This window comes from Chlamydotis macqueenii, chromosome 5, assembly GCF_036417535.1.
Source record: "Chlamydotis macqueenii isolate bChlMac1 chromosome 5, bChlMac1.mat, whole genome shotgun sequence".
NCBI lineage: Eukaryota > Metazoa > Chordata > Aves > Otidiformes > Otididae > Chlamydotis > Chlamydotis macqueenii.
This window is the reverse complement of record NC_141560.1, coordinates 51,734,734-51,760,790: the sequence shown is the minus strand read 5'-3', so window position 1 is coordinate 51,760,790 and position 26,057 is coordinate 51,734,734. Positions and strand designations below refer to the sequence as shown.

The 26,057-nt window shown below is 42.6% G+C and overlaps 1 protein-coding gene across 3 annotated transcripts in view; it reads right to left on the bottom strand.

The window, feature by feature from the left end:
• The window catches only part of MOB2 (MOB kinase activator 2), a 125,174-nt gene that overhangs the window by 14,056 nt on the left and 85,061 nt on the right, over window positions 1–26,057 (bottom strand). The window contains exon 1 of one of the 3 annotated variants that reach the window (XM_086749930.1): window positions 19,529–19,726. The exons of the other annotated variants lie outside the window; for them this stretch is intronic. Coding sequence (XP_086606056.1) covers window positions 19,529–19,638 — 110 coding nt within the window. The 5' untranslated portion in view covers window positions 19,639–19,726. Of the gene's footprint in view, window positions 1–19,528; window positions 19,727–26,057 lie in introns of those variants that run through there. 3 annotated transcript variants of the gene reach the window in all.

Here is a 26,057-nt window from a genome sequence, read left to right as displayed (position 1 = left end):
AATCCAGTTGAAAATATGCACTTGGCCCTGAGCTAGTAAAAAATACTCCAGGCCACTGATTTGCTTAATTCTCAGCACAGGCTGCCTTACTCCTACACTGCTGAAACCCAGCCTGGCACGCTCCACACAGCACCTTCATACCTGCTGGGCCTCTGACAGACACTATTAAGGTCTATTCAGAATATACTCTTTAGGGGTTTTTTTTCAGCTGGTTGGGTTTAGTGGTTTTGGGGTTTGGTTTCGGGGGACAGGATTCAGGCATTCAATGATAAGTTGATTTTTTAAGAAAACTACAGTTACAGTAACAATCCTGCAGAAAATGCCTTCAACTTCAGAGACTGGTTCAACAAACCACATTAACCACACTTGGAGAGAAAAGTTACCAGTGAGAAGTAGTTTAGAACAGAGTTTGTGTCTTTGCTTTAGATCAGGGTATTTAAACCAAGGGCCCCAGGTTAGGGCTGTACCACGTCAGCTAAGAGCAGTCTTCTGAGAGGAGGAAGAGAGAGAGATGAAGAGGTCAGAGACAGCCTGTCACAGAGCCAGGCTGTGGAGGGAAACCACAGAATTAGTGTCAGACATACAAGGCTGAGGTAAGCCTTCCAGTGAACAGAAATAGATAACGTGTACCTCATTCTCACTTCAGCATCTTCTCCCCATTTCAAGAAAAGAAACAAAAATTCAACACTAAATATATTTCACAAGTTTGCTAATGCAAACTATACACCATCCTTTTACAAAAACCAAAACCCCTCATTTCCACACAAACGTCAGTTCTCTGTGAGATGAGTACATGCAGTCACTTTGTGTCTTTGTAACAGATTGCCTAAGTCTTTCCACAACTGCCTTGTGCTGGAACTGGAGCATTTCAAACAGAGGCTTCCTGAAGGATCCTATGCTCTGTCCCTTTCCAAAACTTTGGCTCGGTTTAAAAAGAACCTGACTCATGGGTATCATCACTTAACCTGCAAAATGCCCATCACTCATATCAAAGGGTTTATTCATACCACTGAAACCTGAAAGTCAAATAATCATGTGCAGCACAAACTTCTTTTTAACCTTTTGCAGATGCTGAGAGCTAAAGCAAGACCAAATAAATGTTCCTACCAGCAGATTTTTGTGACATGTATGCAGTGCAGTTGGGACACTACATGGCCAAAATGTTCTAAGTACAAACAAAAAAAATTTCCAGTCTTAAAATGTTAAGTTTTGAGCTGGATTACACCTCTTCCGTCAGTTAGGCAGAATTTAAGTTACAAGGTCAGACTTACTCATATTAATTGAGTCATGCTGAGTCTAGGCTGTAAAACTGGGTTTAGTCTGGAAACTGTCAATACTACTCAATACTAAAGCATTTTCTTTACAGACTTGCAAAGCTGGAGCATACAGCAGTTCAGAGAAAATAGTTTTAGAAACGTGATTACCTATGATTAAGAATCAACAAATAATAGCTCCATATTCTAGATAAACCAAAGCTAACACATTCGCGAATACCAGAATTAACAAATAGTGGAAAGTTTAGAAGTTCGCTTCCTTCCTTCTGCTCTCCCCTACCTCAAAGTTCAGTGTTGTTTCAGACTTGTAAGAAAACACCATCTACCTGGAACCAATTCTAAACGTGCAAAGCAAAGCATCCATTATTCCCTTTGTTGTGAGCTCTTCACATTCAAGATGCCTTCCTCAATTTTTCATTTTATGTTTAAAGTGTAGAAATATGAAAAATTGCATGTAGCCATTTCGGAGATGTCCCAGAACACCCTTATAAGTGAAGACTACAGCAGTGAGCATAAAGCAGCACATTCAGCAACAGCTTGTTCAGTCTGCTTTCAATGAAAGGAAAAGTGACAAGAACAGTTGGTTTTACTGTTCTCTTCAGGAAACACCAAAATCCATCACCTACCGATGACTATTTACTGGAAAACATCACTAAATGTCATGTAAGACCACTAAAAGGGCAGCAACTTTCAAAACATTGCTATGGGCACCCTAAAGAAAACCAAAGTCCCCATTCATGTTTAGGTATCTTAAAAAATATAAGACTTCTGCTAAATGTATCTTAATATGTCCACGTCAGATCAACTGTATCTCCAGAGCAGCTGGAGGGATAGCTGTACGCAGCAGTTTGGTGAAGGTCTGTCAGCCAGTTAGACCAAAACCTGTCTACCAATGCTTAACTACTAATTAAGAAAAGAAACATCTTTAGGGAATCCAAGGAGACGGCACTCAGCAGTTTTTATTGACAGGCAAACCAGAGTACAAACTAATTCTTCAGATAACTCCCAGGATAGGTTTGTGTTTGTTTGGTTTTAGGCACTCAACTGAATATGATGCCACAGGACAAGTCACACCCATGAGCAAGTTTCAGAGAGGGAAAAGTGATGAGACATGGCAGAAGAGAGGTCACTTGTCTAAATTTAGTCTTAGAAGAAGGTTCAGCAAACTGGCTCCAGCCAAAGACAGTATGTTCACTAATGCTTCTAAGCAGGGCTTCCATCCTCAGCCTTGTGTTCAGCTGAGAAAACACAGCAGCTGGAAGTCTGCCTGGATTTCACTGGAGAAAGAGATGTATGAGACACTCCACCAAGCGACAGGCCCACTGGGCTGGGATGATTTTTTCCACTAGTCTAACTGCTTTGTTAAGATTGAGTAAAACTGCCAATTTCCCAGCTTGTTTTCTTAGCCCTCTCAGTTAATAAAGATACTCCTCTAATCTCTCTCTCTCATTTCCTTCTTGATCAGATGCCCAGTATTTTCTTGGTTTGAAAAAAACTCCACACTTTGGAGCATCTTCAAAGTACCATCCAGGTATTAATTTAGTTTTAAAACCATATGAGGAAAGTATTATTCCCATTTTGTAGAAGAAACTGGCTGTAAGGTTCAAAGTTTATTCATGGTACAAATACTAAAGATGTGCCTCAGTTTAAACTGATACAACTTGTTTGGAAAGAAGCACATATGAAGCAATCTGATTTAGCTGAAGAAGTATCAAAGACACAATGTCCACTATGTGGACACGCTTCTTAAGCTGATGTAGGTCACATCGCTTTGGACTTGTACCAGGCATTCATGGTTTTTTGTCACGAGAACCAGATTTATTACAAGGTTGATCACACAGAGGGAACACTAGCGATTTATTAAATGCCAAACTTCCCTAAACTGATCATGCAATTAAAGATTTTATCTACCAATTTAAGATTCCTTTTTTTCCAGAGGGAACCAGCAGCTATAATATTTTTTTTTTGCTGTTTCCAGCAAGCTGTGCAGTTTCTTACACTGCATCTGCAACTGAATTCCCTTCAAGAACAAACGATGATGCGTCAGTCACCATCTTCTACCCTTCACCCCAACTAACCACCCCTGGGGTGAGTGGCTGTTTAGTTTTTTTTCTTGTGTAACTACAAGTAATCAGTGGCTTTTCTCTTTTTAATGTGGCATATTAAAATGATTTTAATACCAGATAGAAGAGTAACTTCAGAAAGTTAAAAAGTTTATTTAAAAAACCTAAGGTGGTGAGGAGCAGAGCTGCAGGCAAAACTCCAATCACTCTGTGCCCTCTGGATCATGCACCAGTTTCTGCCAAGTCTCAAACACGCCGATTTCCATTTGAAAAATTGACGGAACAGGTCCAACAGGCCTTACATGGCATATTTGTCTCCCTGTTCACAAACTTCAAAACTCGCAAGCCATCTCAAGTTTGTGGGGATCAAAATTGCCACAGATTATGAACCTCACACAGCAAAGATACTTATTTTGTGATTAATAATATTTTTTTTTTTTAGTAACTGACCCTATTTCTTACCCGAGGCTAACTGGTATAATCCTAGCAATCCCCAGTAAATTTGGAAGACAGCACGTTTCAACTGTGACACTCCAGCTGAGACGTGTTCAGTCAGTGTCGGTGAGAGGAGAGTAAAAGCCCTATAGTTCACGGCAATGCATGCAAAAGTGGCACAAGAAAAATCTATTTTAAGAAAGATCAAAAAGATGCCCACAGAAATGTTACCAAATGATATTAAAAAGTCACTTGAGGTTTTGGGGGTTATTTTCAAGTAACATAGCTTGTGCTTTATAATTTGTATAGTTCACAATCTGGAAAATTTGGGGGTTGAAATGGTACATTCCCAACTAAAACATTTATGTGGAAAACTCAGCCTCCAACAGCAACACCATATTCCACCTCACCCAGGTGTACCTCTACGCTACAGAACTGCCGGATGTATCAAACTATCTTGGCCTTTGATTTTCATCTTGTAATTTTTTCCTTTCTTTTTGAAGTGTCATGTTTTAAAATATCCTTCACTGATGAAGTATTACAGTGAAGTACTCCTGCCAAAACCTACTTTCTTGGTAATCTGAGGATGGGGGTTAGCTTCTTAAAACATAAGCCAACACACAATTAAAGAGGCAGTAAGCCAACATTTTAACAGTGTCTTTTAGGCCAATCTTTATGAACACTTTCATGTTTTTATATTTTCCAGTGAATAAGGGATTTATAATTCAAAAATAAAGGTACACTGGATATTTTCATTCTAGCTTCTCTTCTCTTTCCTTCTTCGGGTAAGAAGTCAAATAGGATATGAGTGGAACACAAGAGGGAACAAAACATACTAAGGTAAAAAATTTTAATATGCAAGCTCTCTCCCTCTAATGTACTCCCTTTGCAGAGGGGGGAAAACCACAAATATTTCAGCCATCCACAGAAGGCTACAGCTTTGTAGGGAAAACCAGGTTAGCTGCTCACTAAACCTTTCTGGTTTTCCTGTGGCACTTTACTGGAAAGAATTTATCAGTTAACTTCTGGTTAGAAACATTCTGTGTAAGTATGGGAGTCCTAAACCTAATTCTGAGCAGGAAGGTCACAGTTTTATGAGCTAAAATTTATGAGTCTTAGTGACCAACTCCCACCAAGAACAATGAAGAAGCAGGTTCCACCAGTTTTCACAGGACAGGAAAATACTCTTGAAGGCTGTCCGGTTTCCTACCCCAGCAGCCCAGTCTTTTCTCCTCAGTTAAATACAAGGACTGGAAGCTTAGAGGCACTAGGCAACTTAAAAATTGCTTCTTGGTAATTCAACATCTTTGTTTGTATAACGGGCAAGAAAAGGGGAATAACAAATTTCATTTGAAGATCAGTAGAGTTCACTTCCTTCAAGAAAAAGCGAGAGAGAGTATTTGTATTTCCCTCTTTCTTTAAAACGGTACAAGATTAGTATCTCTGTGGAGATTTTTTTCTGCAATCCCATGTCCTGTTTTAACCCAGATCACTGCTAAGTCTTCAGCTGAAAATGCCACGTGACAGCACATCCAGAACACAAATCCTGGATGTACATATACATGTTCAGGATTGGGAAAGAAGAGAAAAGAACATAGGCATAGGAAGGGAAGCTGTGTAAGGTATTGGAAAGCAAGCCCAAATCCCAGTGCAGCATACACTACAATTGTTCACGGATTGCTGCAGTCAGACCGTTTCTCCAGGGCCTGGGGAAGGGAAGGAGATTGTGCTTTTAAAGGCAGTCTCCATTCTGATTTCCTCTCGCCCCAGGTCTCTGACAGACTCTTCTGACCTCAGTTTCATTCTTCCCCTCTCCTGCCCTGGCTTAGCTCCAGGGCTCCGCAGGTCTAAGGGGGCTGCGCAGAATAAAATGTCTTTGGCAGCATTTCTGGCCTTGCTCCTTCATTTTTGTTCTGTTTTTAAAAGTCACTAATAGTTCATTTAAGAGGAGGAGGAAAAAAGAATGTACCCTACATGCCAGGGAAACTTTTTCTTCTGGATTCTCATAGTGGCTCTTTGCCTTAAAAGGGAATCTTTGCTTGGCCTCCGGATGCTCTGCTGTAAACAGTCGGTGCCAAGGCATGGCAGGCATGTTAAGGATGACAAGTGCCATAACATTATTTCATAATGTTGTTTCTCAACAGAAAGCCCAAAACATTCTGTAGGCCCAAACTAAGTTCCAGCTGGTGCTCCTGGCAAAGCAAGGAGAACACGGGGCACCTGCACCCACTATCTCTGGTACATCAAGTCCTTCTCTTGCCTTTCACAGGATGCCCCACCCATCAACCAGTGAAGGCTCTGGAGAACAAGTCTTATGAGGAGCAGCTGAGGGAACTGGGGTTTTTAGTCCAGAGAAAAGGAGGCTGAGGGGAGACCTTATCCCTCTCTACAACTACCTGAAAGGAGGTTGTGGCAAGGTGGCTGTTGGTCTCTTTTCCCAAGTAATAAACAATAGGATGAGAGAAAACAGCCTCATGTTGTGCCAGGTGAGGTTTAGACTGGATATTAGGAAAAATTTCTTCACTGAAAGAGTTATCAAGCACTGGAACGGGCTGCCCAGGGAAGTGGCTGAGTCACCATCCCCGGAGGTGTTTAAAAGTCATGTAGATGTGGCACTTAGAGACATGATTGAGTGGTGACCTGGGTAGTGTTACATTTACTTGTCAGTGTTACGTTTACCGTTGGACTCAATGATCTTAAAAGTCTTTTCCAACCTAAATTATTCTGTGATTCTACTTTCTCCCTCCTTCTCTCTTCCCTTGCATGTCACCTCCCAGCGCTAGCTCAGTGTTTGCACACAGGGGCACGTCAGCTGAGTATTAACTGCCTTTCAAAGTACAGAGCTGAAACTCCCAGGTAATTGCTGGTGGCAGGGTACCACTGCTGCTCCTTCTGTTCTGCTCTGGATCCTGGATCTTCTCTGCAATGCAGCTCTGGGAAAAAAGGCTACAGAGGCAAGGCCAGGCATGCAAGCAGCTCAGTTAATGGTACAAAAATGCACAGAGTGCATTCTTGTGGTGAAACACGCTGGAGTAGAGTTTCCTTTCTTCTCTGGGCATACCTGCCAGAACTCCTCCCCCAGACCAAAAGGAGGTATCCAGCCTTTCTAGTTGGGGAGGGTCTTCTCACTGCATAATCCTTGCACTGGTCAGGTTCCCCCTCCAGTCAACACCTGGGAGGGGCTGAGTGAAACAGATCCCTAGGAACACAAGGGAAGTGATGTCAGATGGGAGACAGATTATTTATTTTTAGGAGCCACTGGTGCAATTTAAAAGGAACCATTGACTAGAAGTAAAACAGAAAATTACCTTACCCAAGCAAATAACCTTTTGTTCTTCATTTTCAAATGTTCTTTTTACCTTTGTGCCAAAAAGCCCTCGTATCCAAACCAGGAGGTGCCAAATGAAACCTAAGCAAGATTATTTTCCTAAACTATTTACTACGATCCAGATTTTTGGCAATTTGGAGATTAGGAAAGAAAAAGGACACGAATCTTTCCTAATGTTTAAGAGCTCTACATGGAGCCAAATCAGGTCTGTGGTAAGAGAGATTCAGTAGGTCACAGATTAACAGTACTGCAACAATGAATTTGTCCAATGCTTAGAACAAACCATACAGAAGAACACTGCATCACAGGTGCCCAAGTCCTGATCCTGTGACATGGGGTGGTGGTTCCTGGGTTTGTTTTTGCTGTTTTTAAGTCTGCAGTTGTAGGCAAACTCTGGCTGCCTAAGGAAGCCAAGAACTGAGCAGAAACAGGCCAAATCGCTGCTTTAGAAGGTGTCTCAGTATATTCTCCCCTGCTTGGAACTCCTCCTCCCCTAGAACAGTACTCTCAGGGCGGACCCTGGTGCAGGGCACAAGGGACAGGAGAGGCTATGCCATGCTAACTCTCCAGGGCATCTCTGTCCAGCTGTTTATCAGTTGAAAATACAGGCTGGAGTTCTGCGTTTTGGGGTTTGTTTTGGTAACATGCAGCTCATTTTAGTCCCCAGGCGCACTCGCTCCATACACAGGCCCGTAAACAATACCACAATAAGGATGCTTCTGTATCCTTACCTCCCTTAGAGGAAAAATGTCATTTGTATTCTAGCAACACAAATGCTTCCTCATCATCCTCCATTGCTAAATACACTCCCATACCGCAGCTAGACAGTATGAACAGGATTCATCTCACCTAGCCACAGCTACCTGCATAGGTAAGTGTTTATATCTGAACTGGCTCTCTGTTAAAGTCAGCAGTCTTTTTTCTCTATACTGGAAAACATTTCAGTCCAAGGCAGGGATCTACAGTGTACCTTAAATGTATTTAATTAAAACACACAGGCAAAGGAGAAAAACCAACTCTCAACTGAGAGCAGACAATGGCAGAGATACCAAGCCCGCTGCTGTTACAGTGCAGCGGGGAGATCTCCCACGCTACAGAGCCATGAGAACAAGTGATCTGCACCAAGATTTGAAAGCAAGTAAGTTTTGAGGTGGCTTTTAACACCTTTTCCACATCCAGAAAGGCAAATACAGGCCTGCCAGGTTTATTGTTGTAATACTCAGAATAGTGTTTTTTCAACACATTATCTGAAGTTGTGGAGGCCAGAAAAATTGCTTGCAAAGAACAAGGAAAAATTAAAAAGAACATTAATTGGCAAAAGAGTCCATATCTCTCTTTTAAGGTTTTTAGACTCTCTAAATTTAAATAAAATGTAAACGTACTGTAGTAAAAACACAGACTTCTTAATTAACTTATCTATTCCCTGTTTGTTTTCAGACATGTCTATTAACTTAAGCAGTGATTTATTTATTTATTATCCTAATAGAGTTATTTTGACTTCTGCATCACAATTAAATTCAAGTTCTCGCAGCAACTGCTCCTTCTGGTTATTCTAATGCAGCCCTCTTATCTTTCTAGAAGAGCACATGCCATACACTTTGGTCCACCTTTGCCGGGAGAGAGTTCACCACCAGAGCACATAAACCACTGAAGAGACCATTTATTATCTTCCAACCCGTATGAAGTTTGTAGAGCTGGCAGATCGCAAAGCTATCTTTTTATTTCTAAACCGAGCAAATTTGATTTGGAAACCTCATGGCCTCCTAAGTGTGGGATTTCACAAGATAGCTTTTTCAGGATAGAACTGTGCTTTAATTGCTGGGAATTATTTCACCATGGCAACCTGGCTTCAGCAGTCAGACTTCTTGCTATACAGCTCAAGATACACAAATGCAGACAGTCTACGCTGCTCAAAGGGCAGCGGGGTGCAGGGAGGTTTGTCTTTGTAAGGAGTGGTTTCGTTTCCTCACTGCCTTTTTGCCTTGCAAGCTTTTGTAGAATGAAAAACATTTATCTAACAATACTAACCAGTTTTAAGTACTACCATAGCCTGGAGAAAACCTGCCACAAAGGAAATGTGTTAGATATGCAGGTCAAGCTCGCCACCTTACCCGCATACTGCATGTTTTGGAGGACAGGCACATATAGTGTCTAATGTACTTGTAATCTGAATTTTACAGGTCTCAACTTTTAAAAGTCTATAAAATGTTTACAAATATATTTTATAATTATACTCTGCGGTATGAAAAAAGGCAATATAGACTGCATGACAGTCTCCAAACAGTTAATTAGAATACTCACTCTGAGAGTCTGTGCTCTCAATACATAAATATTTTTCAACATGGTGCAACATGTCAGCTTGCCGCTGAGCTCAGTCGTAGTTGTCTCTCTCCTCAGCTCCCCAGAGGCAAGGAACAGTAAAGGATTGTCTTTTTTATTTCTGGCAGGACTGAGCAAATTACAACTATTTAGGCAGGAAAAGTGTCTTGCATTGGAAGGATAAGTTAATTATTTTTGTTAGGAAGAGAGTGAAAACAAATTCATCACCTGCCTTGATACTACAGTTCCACCTTGGAAAACATCATCCATATGTAATCACACAGTAGGCAGGACTTCAAGAGCTGAGTCCTTTCCATAAACACAGTCTGGTTTACATCTACAAAGTGTGGTTTGATAGGACAGAAAAGTGCTAGGGCATACCAGAACTGAAAGTGTACACAGAAATACAGGTAACAAACTAGCTACTTCAAACACCTTGGCTTTTTTGTAGAAGCAGTAAACAACATAAACTCAATTAGATATATAGCATGGGAAAAACTGTAAGTTGTTTCCACTATTCATAAGCAATTCTGCGTGCCTGCACCTGTAAACTCACTTTTGAAGCATTTGTACTAGCACACACATGTGCACCTTGTTGCACCGAGACACAGCTGTGAGGAATTCAATTACCTACCCAGTCATTAGTTATTGAACAGGTTGGGCAAAGAAATACCAATGTGAGAAGCAGCCCCACCTGAAATTTTCAGCCACTGTATCAAGCTCCACAAACTCATCTCTAACACTTTAACTACATCATTTTAAGTAGGAAGAATATTTATTTACTAGAAATTATCATGGGTCAAGGTCAGTTCTCTCTCAATGGCAGCTCTAAAGAGGAAAAATGGATCTTTTTCTTTTCTTAATATTTTGGCTTTAATTTAAACCAAAGTTAGTTCAGGGAAGTCCCACCTCTCCTGGCATGCCTTAGATTAGATCCTGTGATGAGAAATGGTGCCTTTTAGTCTTACACTGAACTGTCTTGTTAAACAAAAAATCTGAAATCCATAGTTAGACACACAAATTGTGTCTCCTCACAGGGTAAGAGAGAGTTCAAGGTAAAAGGAATCAAAGCATTATCTTAATTAGGTAACTTTCATTAACAAATGTTATGTACAAAACATTCACTAATCCAACCATGTAGTTAATTTTTAAACTTTGCAACAGAATGATGCAATGTTCTTTGTTCAGTTTTGTCTTCAACAACACAGTATTTCCTAGAAAACAGTACATTAAAGTTTTGCTTTCTGTACCCTAGAGAAAGAAAAAAAATCTATTTAAAATACAAACTCTATAGTATCATGGGTCAAAGTACAGAACGTTTGAATGACTGATTGAAAAAAAAAAATAGTAGAGTGGATAATAGTTTAATTACTGTTACAGTTAAATCAGCCACTGGTAATTAGCTCGAGACACCAGTGATTCCCAACACTGATGTTATTACTTTTCAGGACACACCAAGGGAGACCAAAAAGCTTAAGTAGGAACACCTTTACAGAAGCATACTGATCCATTAGCAATCATAAAAACCCCAAAATGTAGATATATTCAAACTTGTAGTGTTACCCCCAAGGGCTTGCTGAAATACAAATTCATTCTTTTAATTAAATGCTGAAAGCACAGCCAAGAAATTGGTTAAGGAAGACTACTAATTTTCAAAAATAAATATTAAAATCAGATGCACAGTTGCGTGCTGAATTTGTTTCATTCTCTTGGCTGCACATGCAAATGACAAGCAGTATCTTTAACTGGTCATGTGCATTTGCAATTAATCAATTCACACAAGCAGAGACTAACATCTAAGAGTCTTCCTCAAAACACAACGTGAAGTCATGCTCTTACGCCAGATTTTGCAACCCAACATCACACCTCACAACAAGGGATGGTTACGAACAGCTAACTCTCTTCAAACACAGCCTATGTTGCTCGCCTGAGAAGCGCTGTTTCAATTCCCGGCAGCAACCGACGGCAACCAATACTGGTTTAGCAGAAATGTAACCGTACTAGTCACACACAGCTGCAGTAGTATTTTCACTGTGAAGAAATGAAAGATAGTCCCTAACCAGTGAAGAAGTCTTCCTCAAGAGAGTAGTTTACTATCATCGTTGGGTGATCCAGTTACTTCTCAATATTTTAGTCTCTACTTCAAAAATCAATAGGATTCCTTCTCAAAAGCTTGTAACTGCAATTAACAGATTAATTAGCTACTAAATAAGCTACTAAATAATTAACTACTAAATAAGATGTGTGGATTTAAAAAACAAAACAAAACCAAACCACACACAAAAAACACAACCAAACTTTTTGATGTATTTGAATGATGTACCTACACATGAAAAAACCTTTGTATGCTGAAAAATGACAGAAAAATAAGTATTTCCATTGAGATCAAATACAGTTTCCCCTTTGTCCCACACAGATGGTGGTCTCAAGACCCCAGCTTTATCTTTTCCCCGCACAGGTTTGTTCTGAAGAAATAAAGCAGTCACATCAAAACTGAGGACTTTGTATAATGAAGAATCAGCAAGACAGTTTATCACCATTTCCTTTCCGCTGTCTTGCCAAATGCATCCTGCCGATTGTCAGCACTTATCCCTGTGAGGCTTTGGTGCTCTGAATCTGGGATTTGTGGTCACATGGCACTGAAGAGCAGGTCTGCGTAACTGTCTGAGCGTGAGTAGAGCTACCAAGGCACCTAATGTCATCTCTCCTGTGTGCGAATTTTCATAGGTCACCATGAAGAAGCCCACATCATCTTTCTTCATTAACTCCATGTACTTTGTATGGTGTGCCAGGATTATTTTTTTCAGGTATTCAGCTGTCCTAGGAGTTTTAATATTCTGTCACTACCTGCCTTTCTGAGCACAGCTGTGCTCACTACTGATTCTTCCTTTTTAAAAAATAAAAGGAATTACGTTCCTACAACGTTCCTTTCACCTGGGGAGCATCTGCTACCACCAGCCCCTGCTCTCTGAGCAAAAGCACTTCTCAACTTACTTCAGTATCAGACAGAAATGAACTTGGAAAATTAAAAGAACAGCACTTTCAGAAAAACTCAAACAACCTAGCTCCAGTGTTAATGGACTCCTCTAACTCCAAGAAGTGCTTTTTTTTCCTCAGAAAGCTGGAAGAAAGGGTTAATCCATACATCCAATACTTTTTTCCAGGGACTAAGTGCTGGCAGCTTTTAAAATAAAAGCAACATCTCATCTTCTCTAACAACAATTTGCTGAAGTCTTAACTTCAGATTCTGTTGAGCCCCACAGAACCAGAGATAAAGAAAAAGGACTGGAAAAATCCCCCTCAACAAAAGAACACTTTATCAAACTTGGTTTTGGTGTAGTCATAGAGGAAGATGTATGATGGGAGAATGGAGACATTTTGTCTAAGCCATCTTAGAAGCTGGTGAGGGGTCTGGAGCACAGTCTTACGAGGAGCGGCTAATGGAACTGGGATGGTTTAGTCTGGAGAAGAGGAGGCTGAGGGGAGACCTTATCGCTTTCTACAGCTACCTGAAAAGAGTCTGTAGGGAGGTGGGTGTTGGTCTCTTCTCCCAAGTAACAAGTGATAGGACAAGAGAAAATGGCCTCAAGTTGCCAGGGGAGGTTTAGGTTGGATATTAGGAAACACTTCTTTACTGAAAGAGTGGTCAGGCACTGGAACAGGCTGCCCAAGGGAGTGGTGGAGTCACCATGCCTGGAGGTGTTCAAAAAATGTGTAGACATGGCACTTCAGGACATGGTTTAGTGGACATGGTGGTGTTGGGTTGATGGCTGGACTTAATGATCTTAGAGGTCTTTTCCAACCTTAATGATTCTATTCTATTTGAGACAGGGCAACAATTGGTGAGAGACCAAATTCCTAACACCACATCTATTCAGCAAAGATCACCAAGAATAGAAAGAAAAGCTCTTCTACAGAGGATGTTTTTTTTTCCTCCTGTAAACCTACTTGGTAAAGACCTTGGGATGCACAGATGGTTTGGGATACCAGAGAACAGCGGATAGAAATTGTGAAATAGATACTTTTTCCATGAACAGCAGCACCAGAAAAATGGGCTATTACAACACCGTAAGCAGAGAGACAAACCAGGAATTGTAGTCAACTCCCAGAACAATGAACGTCACACACTCACACTTTGCACGTATATAAACTGAAATCACCTTCCAGGCAGAAACAAGCAGCTAAAATCTGAAACAGAAGCATACCAAGAAAACAAGATAAAAGATGGGTGAATAATTTCAGAAGTTTGAGATTACAAACAAATCTATTCTTCTTAATGTGTCCAGGAGGGATCTTCAGAAAAAAAAGCAGCATATTTTTTGCCTCTAAAACAGAGGAAAATGCTGTTAGACCTCAGGCAGGTGCCCTTCATATACTAGCTCTGGAGACATCTTAGAGGGTTATTTCAACACAGACAAGAATTTTCACAGTCCTCTGCCTCTGGCTGTCACTTCACAGGACGTAGAACATGTAACCAAAATACAGCTCAATGTTGTAAATACCTCTGAAGAAAGACACAGATTTCTTCATTATGTTAATATGTTGTACATGGTTCACCAACTTTCATGAACACACCAGGGCCATGACACTCCTGTGGCAAATACAAGTGAACAAACAGACAACTGTCCCAAGGAAATGGAGGCGTCTGCGGCTCACGGGACCGCTGTCAGCCACAGCACCTTTCTGGAGCACAGCTTCAATTCCTGAGCTCCAGAAGGAGACCAGACTGTGAAATGGCTTTGACAGAAGTATCTGACAGCTCATAGCGGAGCTGAATGTCAAACAGAGCACTACAAGTTTTGCAACCAGAAGAGACTTTGCTACCTGCATAAGCAGGGAGAGCCGCCCCTCCAGAGAGCATATCCCAGCTGGATGATTCCACCAGGCTGGCAATGCCACTCAGGCCTACCACCACTGCAGCCTGCTCTGTCCTGAGGACAGGACACTCATGCCAAAGAACAATATCCAAAAGCACATCTGTGCTTTCGTACACACAGAAGAGCTACCACAAAGCCCCTCCTGCCTGGTGACACCTTGCCAAAGCACCAATCGTTACTGCCCCATAGTGTCCTTGGTCCTTTCCAAGTAGCTGAGTGAGAGTCCCAGAAGGCTGTCATTGACCAAGGAATCAGCTCCTGTTACAGAAATACTCAGCAAGACACAGCATGACAATTAGTTATGTCAGTTGCCCTGAACCATAAACCATTTTGAACTATTTTGGTACAATGGAAAGTTGTGGGAGGGAGAAAGAAAAAGAACAGGATAAAAATAGCTGATACGGTTCTGAAGAGCATTTTGCCTATAAGCCCCTTCCCGGCACACTGCCCTCCCTCCTTTCTCTTCTGCCTGTCCCCAAATTTCTGCAATAATCAGGTTAGCTAATGTTAAAGAAGGCTCTTCCTAGTTACTGTCTAATACTGTAGACTAGTCTAAATTGTTGTAAAATGTTTCTACCTAAATTGGAATAAAACACGATTGATTTTTTAAATATTTGCTTTAGTCTTGTCGCTACACAGAAGCATCATGGACAACAGCTATCTTCAGCAATGAGAGTCAAGGCAGTGGAGAAGAGGCAGCCACATCAAACATGCTCTGCTTCTACTCACATATGTCCTGCTTCACGAGCACTTTTAAGATGACTTTGCATGATCACTTAAACAGAACCCAATGTCAAAATTAACTGGATTTATTTCCGATCTTCTGTGAATTATTTGAGGAGTAGATAAGGAATTTCATTTTTCAAAAAGTTGTAAGCACTGGATGTAAAAACATACAGCACCATCCAGGATGCCAACACAAACTTGCTAAGTTACCTGACTGAAGCAATCATTATCACACTACCACTGAAGACAAATTACTGTACGCTTGAAAAGTACTTGTAAAAATTCCACTTTGTTAGTAAAGCCAACGGCACACCTACCCAAAAAGAGTGGGATTGGTTGTTTTACTTTTTGGTTGCTATCCAAGTCAATCCCTGCACGTTGCTGTAAAAAGGGAAGCTCTTATGAGAAAAAGGAGTTTTAAGTTATCTGTTCCCACACTCATCCTGGACTATGTGTACATATAAACCACACTGTACTTTATCAGAAGTCATTACACAATGACATCACAACTCTGTAGCCTGCATCATTCCTCTTTCCTGACACTCTACCACTGATTATTACTCAGTGATCCCAGAGAGACGAGGTTTCACTGGAGACGTAAAAGGAAACGTACTGACTACAAAGCTGCATAAAAGAGTAGTCTTTGAAAATCGCCTGTGCAGGACCCGAAGTGCCACAGCACAGCAGACACGCTGCAGTTCTGAGCCACACTCAATCAGGAGGCCGTGAACACCGCGTCCTGAATTCATCAGCACACAGCTCTGAAGTACGCTTATGGCCAGGTCAGTTATCCACTGAAGCCGAAGAGGAGAGATCACTCATGTACCTGAGCCTTCCTTCCACTTGTGCTGCTTGAGGCCAGTAAAAAGCACACTTCTGCAAGGAAGCTACCAGTAATCAGCTGCTCCAGAGAAAACTTGAAAAATTAACTAACTAATGTTAAAAAGTAGAATCATATTTCAAGTTTTTAACATTGGTTTTTACCCTTTCCCCTTCTACCTCTCTCCAGAGCCACCAAGTTGTAGAAAACAAAACAACAGCAAAAAAACCAGAATCACTGCATCCAATTTGCTTTTTTTTCCCTCCCTAACCATGGGCTAAATAATTACACAATTCATTACAAGAGAGGGGAAAAATGAGGTTAACATATTTCAAAAACATCTGAAGTGAAACGAAAGCCCTAATTAAACACTGTGCTAAGGAATACACGTAACTTCATCTCAGCTATGCTATGATTAATTTATAGGGGAGATGACACTTTTCTAATGGTATTTTAATTTTTTTTAATCATTACTAGTGTGTAGTCTTGGCCCCATCCCTGAAGTGTTAAAAACAGTTTACTAACCCTTATGATGAAAGATAAAAGCATCTCCAGAGTTCTTCATAGCTGAATCACTAATAATTTAGAAGAGTAATAAACCTAACAGTAACTTTCATAAAAAATTAATTAGAAAGGCTGAGAGGACATCTGTTGCTTTTGTTACATTTTTCCCCCCTTTCTGGTTCAGTTGTCTTTCCCCACGCTCCTTTAAACTCTTCTCAGATTCTCATGTCTGCTGCTGCTTCTTGCGAATCCTTGTTGCTTCCTCACACTTCCCTCCTTGTTTCCTCCCTGTACTGATTCTTCCTTTGGCAGCTGTTACTACTGCTGTGTGACAGATGCTATTTGGCACCTCGCAGCTAGGAGGACTTGTACCTACTAACTAATAAAAACAACCTACATGTTAAAAGCTTTAAGAAAGTGAGTTACTTGTAAGTACATACATCTCACGTAAATAACGTACAACAAATTTGTTATGGAAGAAAATCATACTGATTAAGTATCATACTAGAACAACTGAGCTTTCTAATTCAAAAACCAGGAGAAAGACAGAAATGGAGGGCAATTTAGAGAGAAGACAGTCAGTCCATGCCTTGCCCATTGTGAATTTCTGCAAGTCCTTGGCAGCCTGTGGAGCACTGGGAGGGAACAGTGATGACGACGGTTCCTAGTTATGCCTGAGAAGCCTAAAATGCAGTAGGCTGTTTGTAATGCCAGGCTACGCACAAGCGAGGTTTCCTTTGATCTTATCACCAAGCCACTTGTGGGCCTCATCAACAGAAGAAAAATCACTTCATCCAAATTTAGTATTGATTCATCCAAAGTTAAGTATTGATTCATCTTCTTTATAGACTACAGAAAACTCAATCAGCAGTGTTTCAGACAGCCGGGCTTAAAAGTGGTCTTTGATACCCTTTGATACCCTACACTTACTCTGAAATAGATGGCAAACCGTTACAGTAATGTGGGATTCATCTCGTTTAACTTCGTATGACTACAACCTAAGTGCTAACGAGTGAGCTGGTGACTCTGTATTGGGTGGCATTGCACCTCTGCATTCAAACACATCTTTAAGCTTCCTGTTCCACTCTGCCAACAATAAAGTGGACAGAGCTCAGGTGCGGATGCCCAGGTTCAAAGAAAGGCCACCACAGCTGTCACCAACAAGCCACCATTCTTGGCCTAAATGAGGTCCCATGTGGATCCTTCTTTCACCATCACTGGGCTCACACTTTCTTAAGCACTAATATGCAATTTCTGCAATAAGGAAACTTGGACTGCAGTTAGTATTTTACCTAGGTTCCGAGCCACCACCTGTGCTCTTATGCTGTCTGAGCTCTTTCCAGAACAGGATGAGTGTCTGTTTTACAGAACAAAAACTGAAGAATAGCAAGATGAAACAATGCATGTAAGGTCAGATAAGGCATTTAAAATATACTGAAGATGAGAAATAACAAAATCAGTCTGGCATCTAAAGAAAGTTTTTGTGACTTCACATTTCTCTCTAACTGGGTGCAAAAGAAAGTAACTCAGAATGAAAAGACACATTAAAAAAAACCCAAACAAACAAACAAACAACCCACACTCTACTACAAAATAGTAATCACATCCATCCAGTAAATTTTAGGAAAATAAAAAAGTTATGCTGTTAATTCTCGAGCTCAAAATATTTCATGTATAATAGCAACTTTTTTCCTGCTGTCACAACAGTTTTATAGTATATGCAGGAAAAAAAAAAACTCAGGAAAAAAGCAAGATTATGCATAATTTCTGCACATACTCCAGTTGGAGGAGAACGGGCATGGGTATGTTATACTTTTTCAAAAGCATGCACTGAACAAATCATAAAAATATATGTTTCACTGCTAAGTCACAGGAAGTTACCTATACTTTAAAATAAACTGCCATAGATGCTGAACAAAAGATTTGGCAATTCTTCCCTACAGAGACACCCATCTATTTACATCTGGGAGTGCTGCCAATGGAACAGCTACCAAAAACTTCAAAAGGTTCACGGCATGAATAGCAAGCTGCTGGCCAAAGGATTTTATGATAGGACCAGCTGTGTAACACCATATTGAATATTAGACACCACCACCCCCCCCCAAAATGCAAAGAAGAGATGTTAAACTTGTTAAGAAGCTGAAAATGAAATCTGAATTCCTTAAACTAATGTTTTCTACAGCAAAGTCTGTTTAATGGGAGAAAAGAAAAAAAAACTACACCACAACCCAAAAAGAGCTGCAATACAGCACTTCTGCAAGAGCAACTCTAAGCCATTCTTCTCACCAAGCCAACTTTCAGCCCAGGGAACTTCTCCGCTTTGTGATCAGAACGCTCTGCTTTAATAAATGGCTCCCCTGAACTCGCTTGGGGAGAGAGGAGACATGAGTCAACAGAGGAAGAGAGGGATAATGTCTCTGTTGACAAACATTTACCAGTTGACAACCGACAGCGAGAAACAGGGACAAGCGAAAGCTTGCCAAATGCAGTTACGCTGGAGGGACAAAGCCCCTTTTGGAGCAGCACTGCCGTTCTTCACAATCCCGGAAAAATATCCGAACATAGTTAACCAAAATAAAAAGCTTCAGTTGTTGAAGAGCAAGGCTGCTAATCCCAATATTTGTGGTGACGCTTTTCCCTCAAACCAGAACGGGTCAGAACTCCTCTGAATCAAATTACTGCACGTCCTTTGCCAAAGAGTCTGGTTTTGGTCCCAGTAGTCATACCCGTCTCAGTGTTCACACAGCTCCTTCTGAGCTACATGAGCAATTTTTTCCCCTCATCTTACGACATTTCTGTAGACAACATGCCAAAGCATATCTAGCATCTTGGTCAGGCTCCTTATTCAGGAAAGCCAGGACCTCGCTGTCTGCTTACGTCCTGGAAATTTAGTTCTTGGGGACTGCAAACAGAACTCGACCACAGCGTTACGGGTGGACACACGTTCCTCTCCAAGCAGCTATTGCTATTCCACCCTCCCGGATTGCTACACGAGCCCCAGAGGGAGCCCACAGCAGCCTCCCTCCTCCTCCAGAGACGAGAGGGGCTGAGCACAACAGGGCACCCGGGCCTGGCTCTCCACTCGGGCTCCAGCTCCCTGCTTGCTCCCCTCTCCGGGCCGCACGCACGCTCCAGGGGATCCCCCCGCCCCCGCCCCCGCGCCCTGCCCGCCCGGTCCTTACCGCAGCACTTTGCCCACCGCCTGCAGGACCATTTTGCAGCTTAGTCCGGCTCTGGGGCTCTGGGCGAGGACGGGCCGTTCAGCGGGGAGGCTGCAGTGATCCCCGACCATGGTACGGCGGGAGGAACGCGGCGCAGCCGAGCGGAGAGAGGCCGGGGTGCCGGCGGGCACGGCTCGGCTCGGCTCGGGCGCTCGGCCCCTCCGCCCGCCCCCGCCGAGCGCCCCGGCCCGGCCCGGCCCCCGCCCGGCGCCGCCAATGGGCAGCGGCGCTGGGGGCGGGCGGCCACCGCGGCTCCTCCGCCCTCCCCGCGCGGGGCGGCCCCCGACGCGGCCCGCTCAGGCCGGAGCAGGCCGCGGCCAAGGGCAGCGCGGCCGGGGCGTGCAACCCTCGCCCGCTCCTCGGCACCGGACGCCGGGCAGGGCTTTACAACACGTTTCAGAAAAATGGTGCGGGGCAGCTGCGGGAGGGAGGAAGCACCCACGCCCGGGCCCCATGGAGTTTACCAAAGCAGCGCTGCCCAACGCGAGCACCACCGTCCATTATAAAATCCTCCGCCACTTCGCTTGGCAGCCAGAAAGTGAGAGAAAGTAGATTTCCTGGGCCGGTGATGTCGCGGGACACGGGGCAAATATGCTGCTGTGGCTGGCAGCAGCGCAGGCCCCATCCGTAACGGGGCCGTGCTGGCCTCCCAGTGAGAAATGGGAATAACGGCGCCTTTCATGAGCAGGGCTTTGCACTGCGCGCTCGGGACTCTGACAAACCCGGGCACAGGCTAGCCCAAGCACAGAGCTAGATAGGTTCTGCCAGAAACACAGTTTTACGCAGTGAATGTCAGCCCAGCAGCGACATCAAGGCCTCTGTCAGAGGGCTCTAAACAGAGGAAGGCTGAAGAAGAGTAAAACCACAAAGGGCAAGACCCCCCCCTTGCATTTATGACCAGAGTTAAGAGCAGGCACATGGGTGATGTGCCAAGTGATTAAGCAGCATTGCCAAACACGAGGTTTGTTGTGACACACTGGCAGTTTTACGCAGAGGAACCACCTTGCCATGACTTTTCCTAACAGACCTCAGAAAGGTGCTGTATGTTCAGCTCCTTTGCCACGCCACGTAACCATCACTCCACGCACACCTTTTGGACAGGCAGCTGTGCCCACAACTTGCTGACGTAGTACTCAGAGCCAAATCATAACAAAAAATGTGACAGGTGTGGCATAACATGACCTAGAACACAAAGCCCTGAGGACATCACTTATTCTGACATGCTAAAACCCGACCCGTGACATCTCTGAGAAAACAGTGGGTTTGCCATTTTACCTACACCTGCAACACCGGCTGCAGTCGGAAGGGGCAGCTCCCCAGACAAGGTACCGCCAAGCACTCCACTTCATTTACTGAACAGGCACCTTCCTGGCAGAAGGCCAAAAGACTTGTTGAATTAAACCAAGCACAAGTCACGCCACTGCTGCCGTCACCAACCTGGCATCACTTGGTCAAAGGAGGGGAATGTGGCTGCTGTTTGCACAAACCCAAGAAACCACAGCGTGAGACGCAACTTGGAGAAATAACATGCCGCTGTCAGTCCCAAAGCACCTACCCAGGCAGCAGCGTTTGTCAGTTGCGTTCTGTCTTCTAAGTCCAAGTTCGGCCTCCACACCCTTGTGAAGCAGGAGGTATTTTCATTCCCACTCTCCAAGCAAGCCACTTACAGAGTTTTAATGACCTCACTGATAGCACACAGGAAGCGTGCAGCTGAACCCTGCTTAGCTTTCCACCCTGCAGCCCGGCGCTTCATACAGAAGATTATCCAACCCTTCAGAAACATGATGCTCGCTCCATCTTTTCCCCAAGTAACAGTGACTTGTCAGTGACATCAAAAAACAACAGTCCTGGCAAATGGAGGAAGGACACCTGCCAAGGGGCAGCTGCCCTCATTTCGTTCACCAGTGAAATCTGCACAGAGAGATGTTTGTTTGTAAAAAAACCACCCTAAAAACAACAAGCCTGTGATATAAAGCAGCTTAAGTTTTAATAAAAGCCTGTCTATCCAAAGTAAATTAAAGAAAAATCCAGGGGTCAAACCAAAATAAATACAGCTCTGTGGTGTTACAGTTGTATTAGGAAAGCTGGCCTCTCCGTGACTCTCACAGCTAAACATTCGCTCTTCAGAGATGGAGCTTCAGTGATCTCACACAGGTTAGGAACTGATGCTCTGCTGTTAAAACTGATAGATCAACTGAAATAAAATTTTTAAACCCGGTATCTTTTTACCTTGCCCCAGATAAATGACCCACTTCTCTATTTTGTTAGCTTCCTGCATCAAACCAGTGCTTTCCTTTCCCTTTCCTCAACTACAAAGCTCTGCAGCACGATTTCCAGCCTTCCCTCCACCTATCATTTTTCCTTCATTCAAGCAGTATCTCCCTTTTGGATAAACTGCATGCTGCAGTTCACCTCTAGTATTGGATTTTGTACAAGTTCATAGAATCATAGAATGGTTAAGGTTGGAAGGGACCTTCAAAGGCCATCCAGTCCAAGACCCATGCAAGAAGCAGGGACATCTCCAACCAGATCAGGTTGCTCAGAGCCCCATCCAACCTGGCCTTGAATGTTTCCAGGGATGGGGCATCCACCACCTCTCTGGGCAACCTCTTCCAGTGTTCTACAACTCTCACTGTAAAAAATTTTTTTCCTAATATCTAATCTACATCTACCTCCCTCTATTTTAAAACCATTACCCCTTGGTCCTATCACAACAGGCCCTACTGAACAGCCTCTCCCCATCTTTCTTATAAGCCTCCTTTAAGCATTGAAAGGCTGCTATAAGGTCTCCCCGGAGCCTCCTCTTCTCCAGGCTGAACAGCTCCAACTCTCTCAGCCTGTCCTCATAGGAGAGTTGTGGGGAAACCTAGCATCTCAAAGCCAATTTTAAATGCTCCAAAATAATAAAAATGAAACAAGGTTATTATAGGAAGCACTACTTAAGCACATACACTTTATTTATATGGCATCAGCGTAAGTAATTTAAAGCACATGTGCAGCACTGATTCTCACACTTAGAGCACATGTGCAACACAAATAGGTGTACTTGAAAGCTGCTGCATCCAGAAAGAGTAGTACTCGATCTAAAAGCAACTTATTTACTGAACTCGGCTACTGGTCTGACCTCCACATATGCACATTCTGAAAGATTCCTCAGGGGTTCGTCTTCCAGCCATCTGACTGCCTATTTGCAGCCATCAGTAGCTTCTTTTCACTTGCTTCCTCAACATCCTCTGCATGCAACAACCCTTGGATCTGACATTAGCACAAGTCTGCTTCAGCAGTGGCAAAGCGTTTCTAGCATATCCTTTACCCACCAGCCCAACCTGAAAGATCGCAGAATTGTGTACTGAAGTTGTTACTAAAACATTAACAGAAATGTCTGTGAATGGGCCTACCAACAGCTTCCTGACTTGTATCGGTCCTACAGACACATGAGCAGAACAGTAACATCACCAGTGGCACAGAGTAAGGGCACAAAACAGCACACTGGGAAGGGGGGAGCCCCCTTTCCCACCACTTACAAGACTGGCTGTATGTGCTTATAGCACACTGATGGAAAGTTTTCTGTGTTGAACCCAACTACCAAACCAAGGAATGGTATTTATAGATTTTATGAAAAATGCTTTGTATTTATAATGATGTTATAAACAGCAGTTAGACAATTACATATTTATTTGCCCCTTTTAGAGTTCCTAATAATTAAGTGTAAAGCAGCCACCGCAGGGATGTATGCTAGTACCCAGAGGTTTGGCAAAGAAAGCAAGTCATATCACCCCAAACAAGCAAACAATGTCGGGGGGAAATCATAACCATTATTTTCCTTAAGGTACAAGTCAGCATTTTACACGTATAGAATGATGCCTTGTAACATCAGATTGTAAAGTTCTGTTTTAAAGTAAACTGAAATTTATTTTGTGTCCCTGCCTGACGTACAATGTTTCATTTTAGGTGGCTAATTAGCCTTTTTGTTTAAGTTTAGCTACCACCTAGCCAAGCACCATTCCCAGTTACCTCACAGGGCATCCCCAGGTTTCTAGACCCACTTAAAATCAACAATGGCAACATTTCATCCTTTAGCTTGCCTCTAAGCAGTATTGATACTGAGATGCCATTTGCTCTCCATTTTGCCATCCTCGCACAGCAACAAGGACAGCACAAGCAGCTCTGCTTTGAACACACAGTAAAGACATGGATTTTTGGATAGAAGACAGACTGAAGTCAAAGTTGCCTCAGTCTCAAAGAGTAGTTTGGAAGTGGTGATAGTGAAGGGGGAAATAAAAGATTTCAAGGGTACACTTTCAGCTCTGCTCTTCAGATAACAGCAGGAGAAATTGGTTTTCCTGACCACACAGAGGGCTGTGATACAAGCCTTATCAACAGTGGCCACACACATTGAGGAAAGTTTGTGCATAGAAGATTGAGCTTAAAAGCAGCACATTTGTAAGTGACAAGGTGCATACATGTGCTGCTTTATTGAAAGCTCTGGTAACAAGAAGTCACTGTTTATCCTGCAACCACCACCTTTGGCTTCATCATTACTGTGGGTTTTTTTCTCTGCAATAAGCAGAAAAAAAAAATTACACGATATTCTCACCTAATCCATAACATGAGAAACGAAAAATCAATTGCAGCAAAAACAGCAAAATACCTCAAAATATCAGTAAAGCTTCACCAGGAACTCCAAAGAGTTTATATTACAGCATTTTCAAAAGGATGCACAAAATGAGAAGAACCAAGGGTTCACCAAGTATCACTTTACTAAAAAAAGGAAAGTGAATGCTGCTGTATGTACCAAAGAGAGAAACTATGATCCCAAAGGTATTGTATTTCTGGCACAGGTTTAGGCACATCTATTGTTCTGAAATCCCTGGAAATGTCAAGTTAAGCCAGGTTCATCAAGAAGTGTGTATGGATGAGAGTTGAAGAACAAATGTATTGAAGGAAGTGGCAACAGCAGCAGCTCAGCAGGAGATATCCAATTCTGCTAGCACTGAACAAGTACCCCAGAACTATTAAGAAAGGATGGGATAGTCACACTTGGACCCTATATGGAGAAGTGATGTGGAATAGAGGGTAGAGTTGAATTTTATCACCTGCATTTCAAGAAGTTCTCCCAAGACAGCCCACCTCAAGTGACACGGCCTCTGCAAAACATGCAGTGGCCCGACACTTCTTTCCTGAGTGGCTGTTCAGGCAAGTTTGTGGCAAGTAGATCCCAAGTCAATGAATTGCCGTGGAGTTGGGAGAGGAACATCAGATTCAGACTTTAGTTTGTAGTATCCCTGAAAACTTACCACTGTTAGAAAAATAATTTCTATTTTTAAAAGTTGTTACTCTGAAACCTGGACAAGTTCCAAGATTACTGCATTCTGCCTGAAGTTTCCCCTGCTTTCAACTGAAAAGGCTCTTTGCTTTCTGTACCAAGGTTTGTATACGTTATAGAGCACTCTATTTCAGCGACAGATGAAGCAGTCTCTATACGGTACCTTTCTTACCTAGTTCATTCCAAAAGAATAAAACATCACAACGACACAGCCTCAAGGAAGCAAAAAGTTTTCCTCTTTCTAGTTTGCAAAACAATATGCTTGGCACTACTGTATAAAGGAACAATAAACTGGAAAATATTTGCAAATAAACAGCTCAAATCTATCACCCTCATAAAACTGTCTTCCCTGTAGGCAATTTGGCTAGGCAAAAGCCTAGCAATGGCTTCAAGTGACACCGACGCTCAAGTGACAGCCAACATCAATCTCAGAGAGGATGAAATCTGTTTTTTTTTTTTTTCTTTCAGTAGGGAATAAGGAGAGAAGAAATCACAAACAAGTAAAGATGTGCTGGTGAAGCTAATGCATTTATCATTCCCACTGCCCAAAAGGATGTCTTTCAACACATGCACCTCGCAGATTAAGTCAGAGGAAGAAGTCTTATTAAACAGAGTACCTGCTGATAGGCTGCACGGGGTGCTCACAGCATACTGTAACGATTGAGATGCTCAGTTTAAACCATTGCAGCCACTGTTACTTCCTTTCCAGAGACAAGTGAGAATTTCACCTCACATTTTACCATTCCTTTTTTTCCCTTGCCCTGATTTTGATGTTTAACTGGGCTGCACTCCAGGGAAGCATTAGTGCAATATTTCATACAGAAAAGCTAAAATGAATGACTCCTTTTCCTTCCATCCCCCAAATACGCTGGACTTCAAGCTTCGTATAAAGAGGTAAAAACTTCTTAAACTTGGCTAAGAAGTTCTCCCCAGGGATTGTTTAACATATTCGGAGCTACTGGCTACATATATACAGAACTCTCCCTCTAAGCTTTACAGCACACCTACTGTTTTCACAGACTTGGGTAAATATGCCATGGAAAACAAAATCCTAATTGCAAATTGGCACGAACCTCTAGACTAAGGAGTCAAAGGTGTAATCAGCACAGGAAAGGAGGGTATCTGCGTCAGCACTGTTATTGGTCAGGACTATCTACGCTTGGG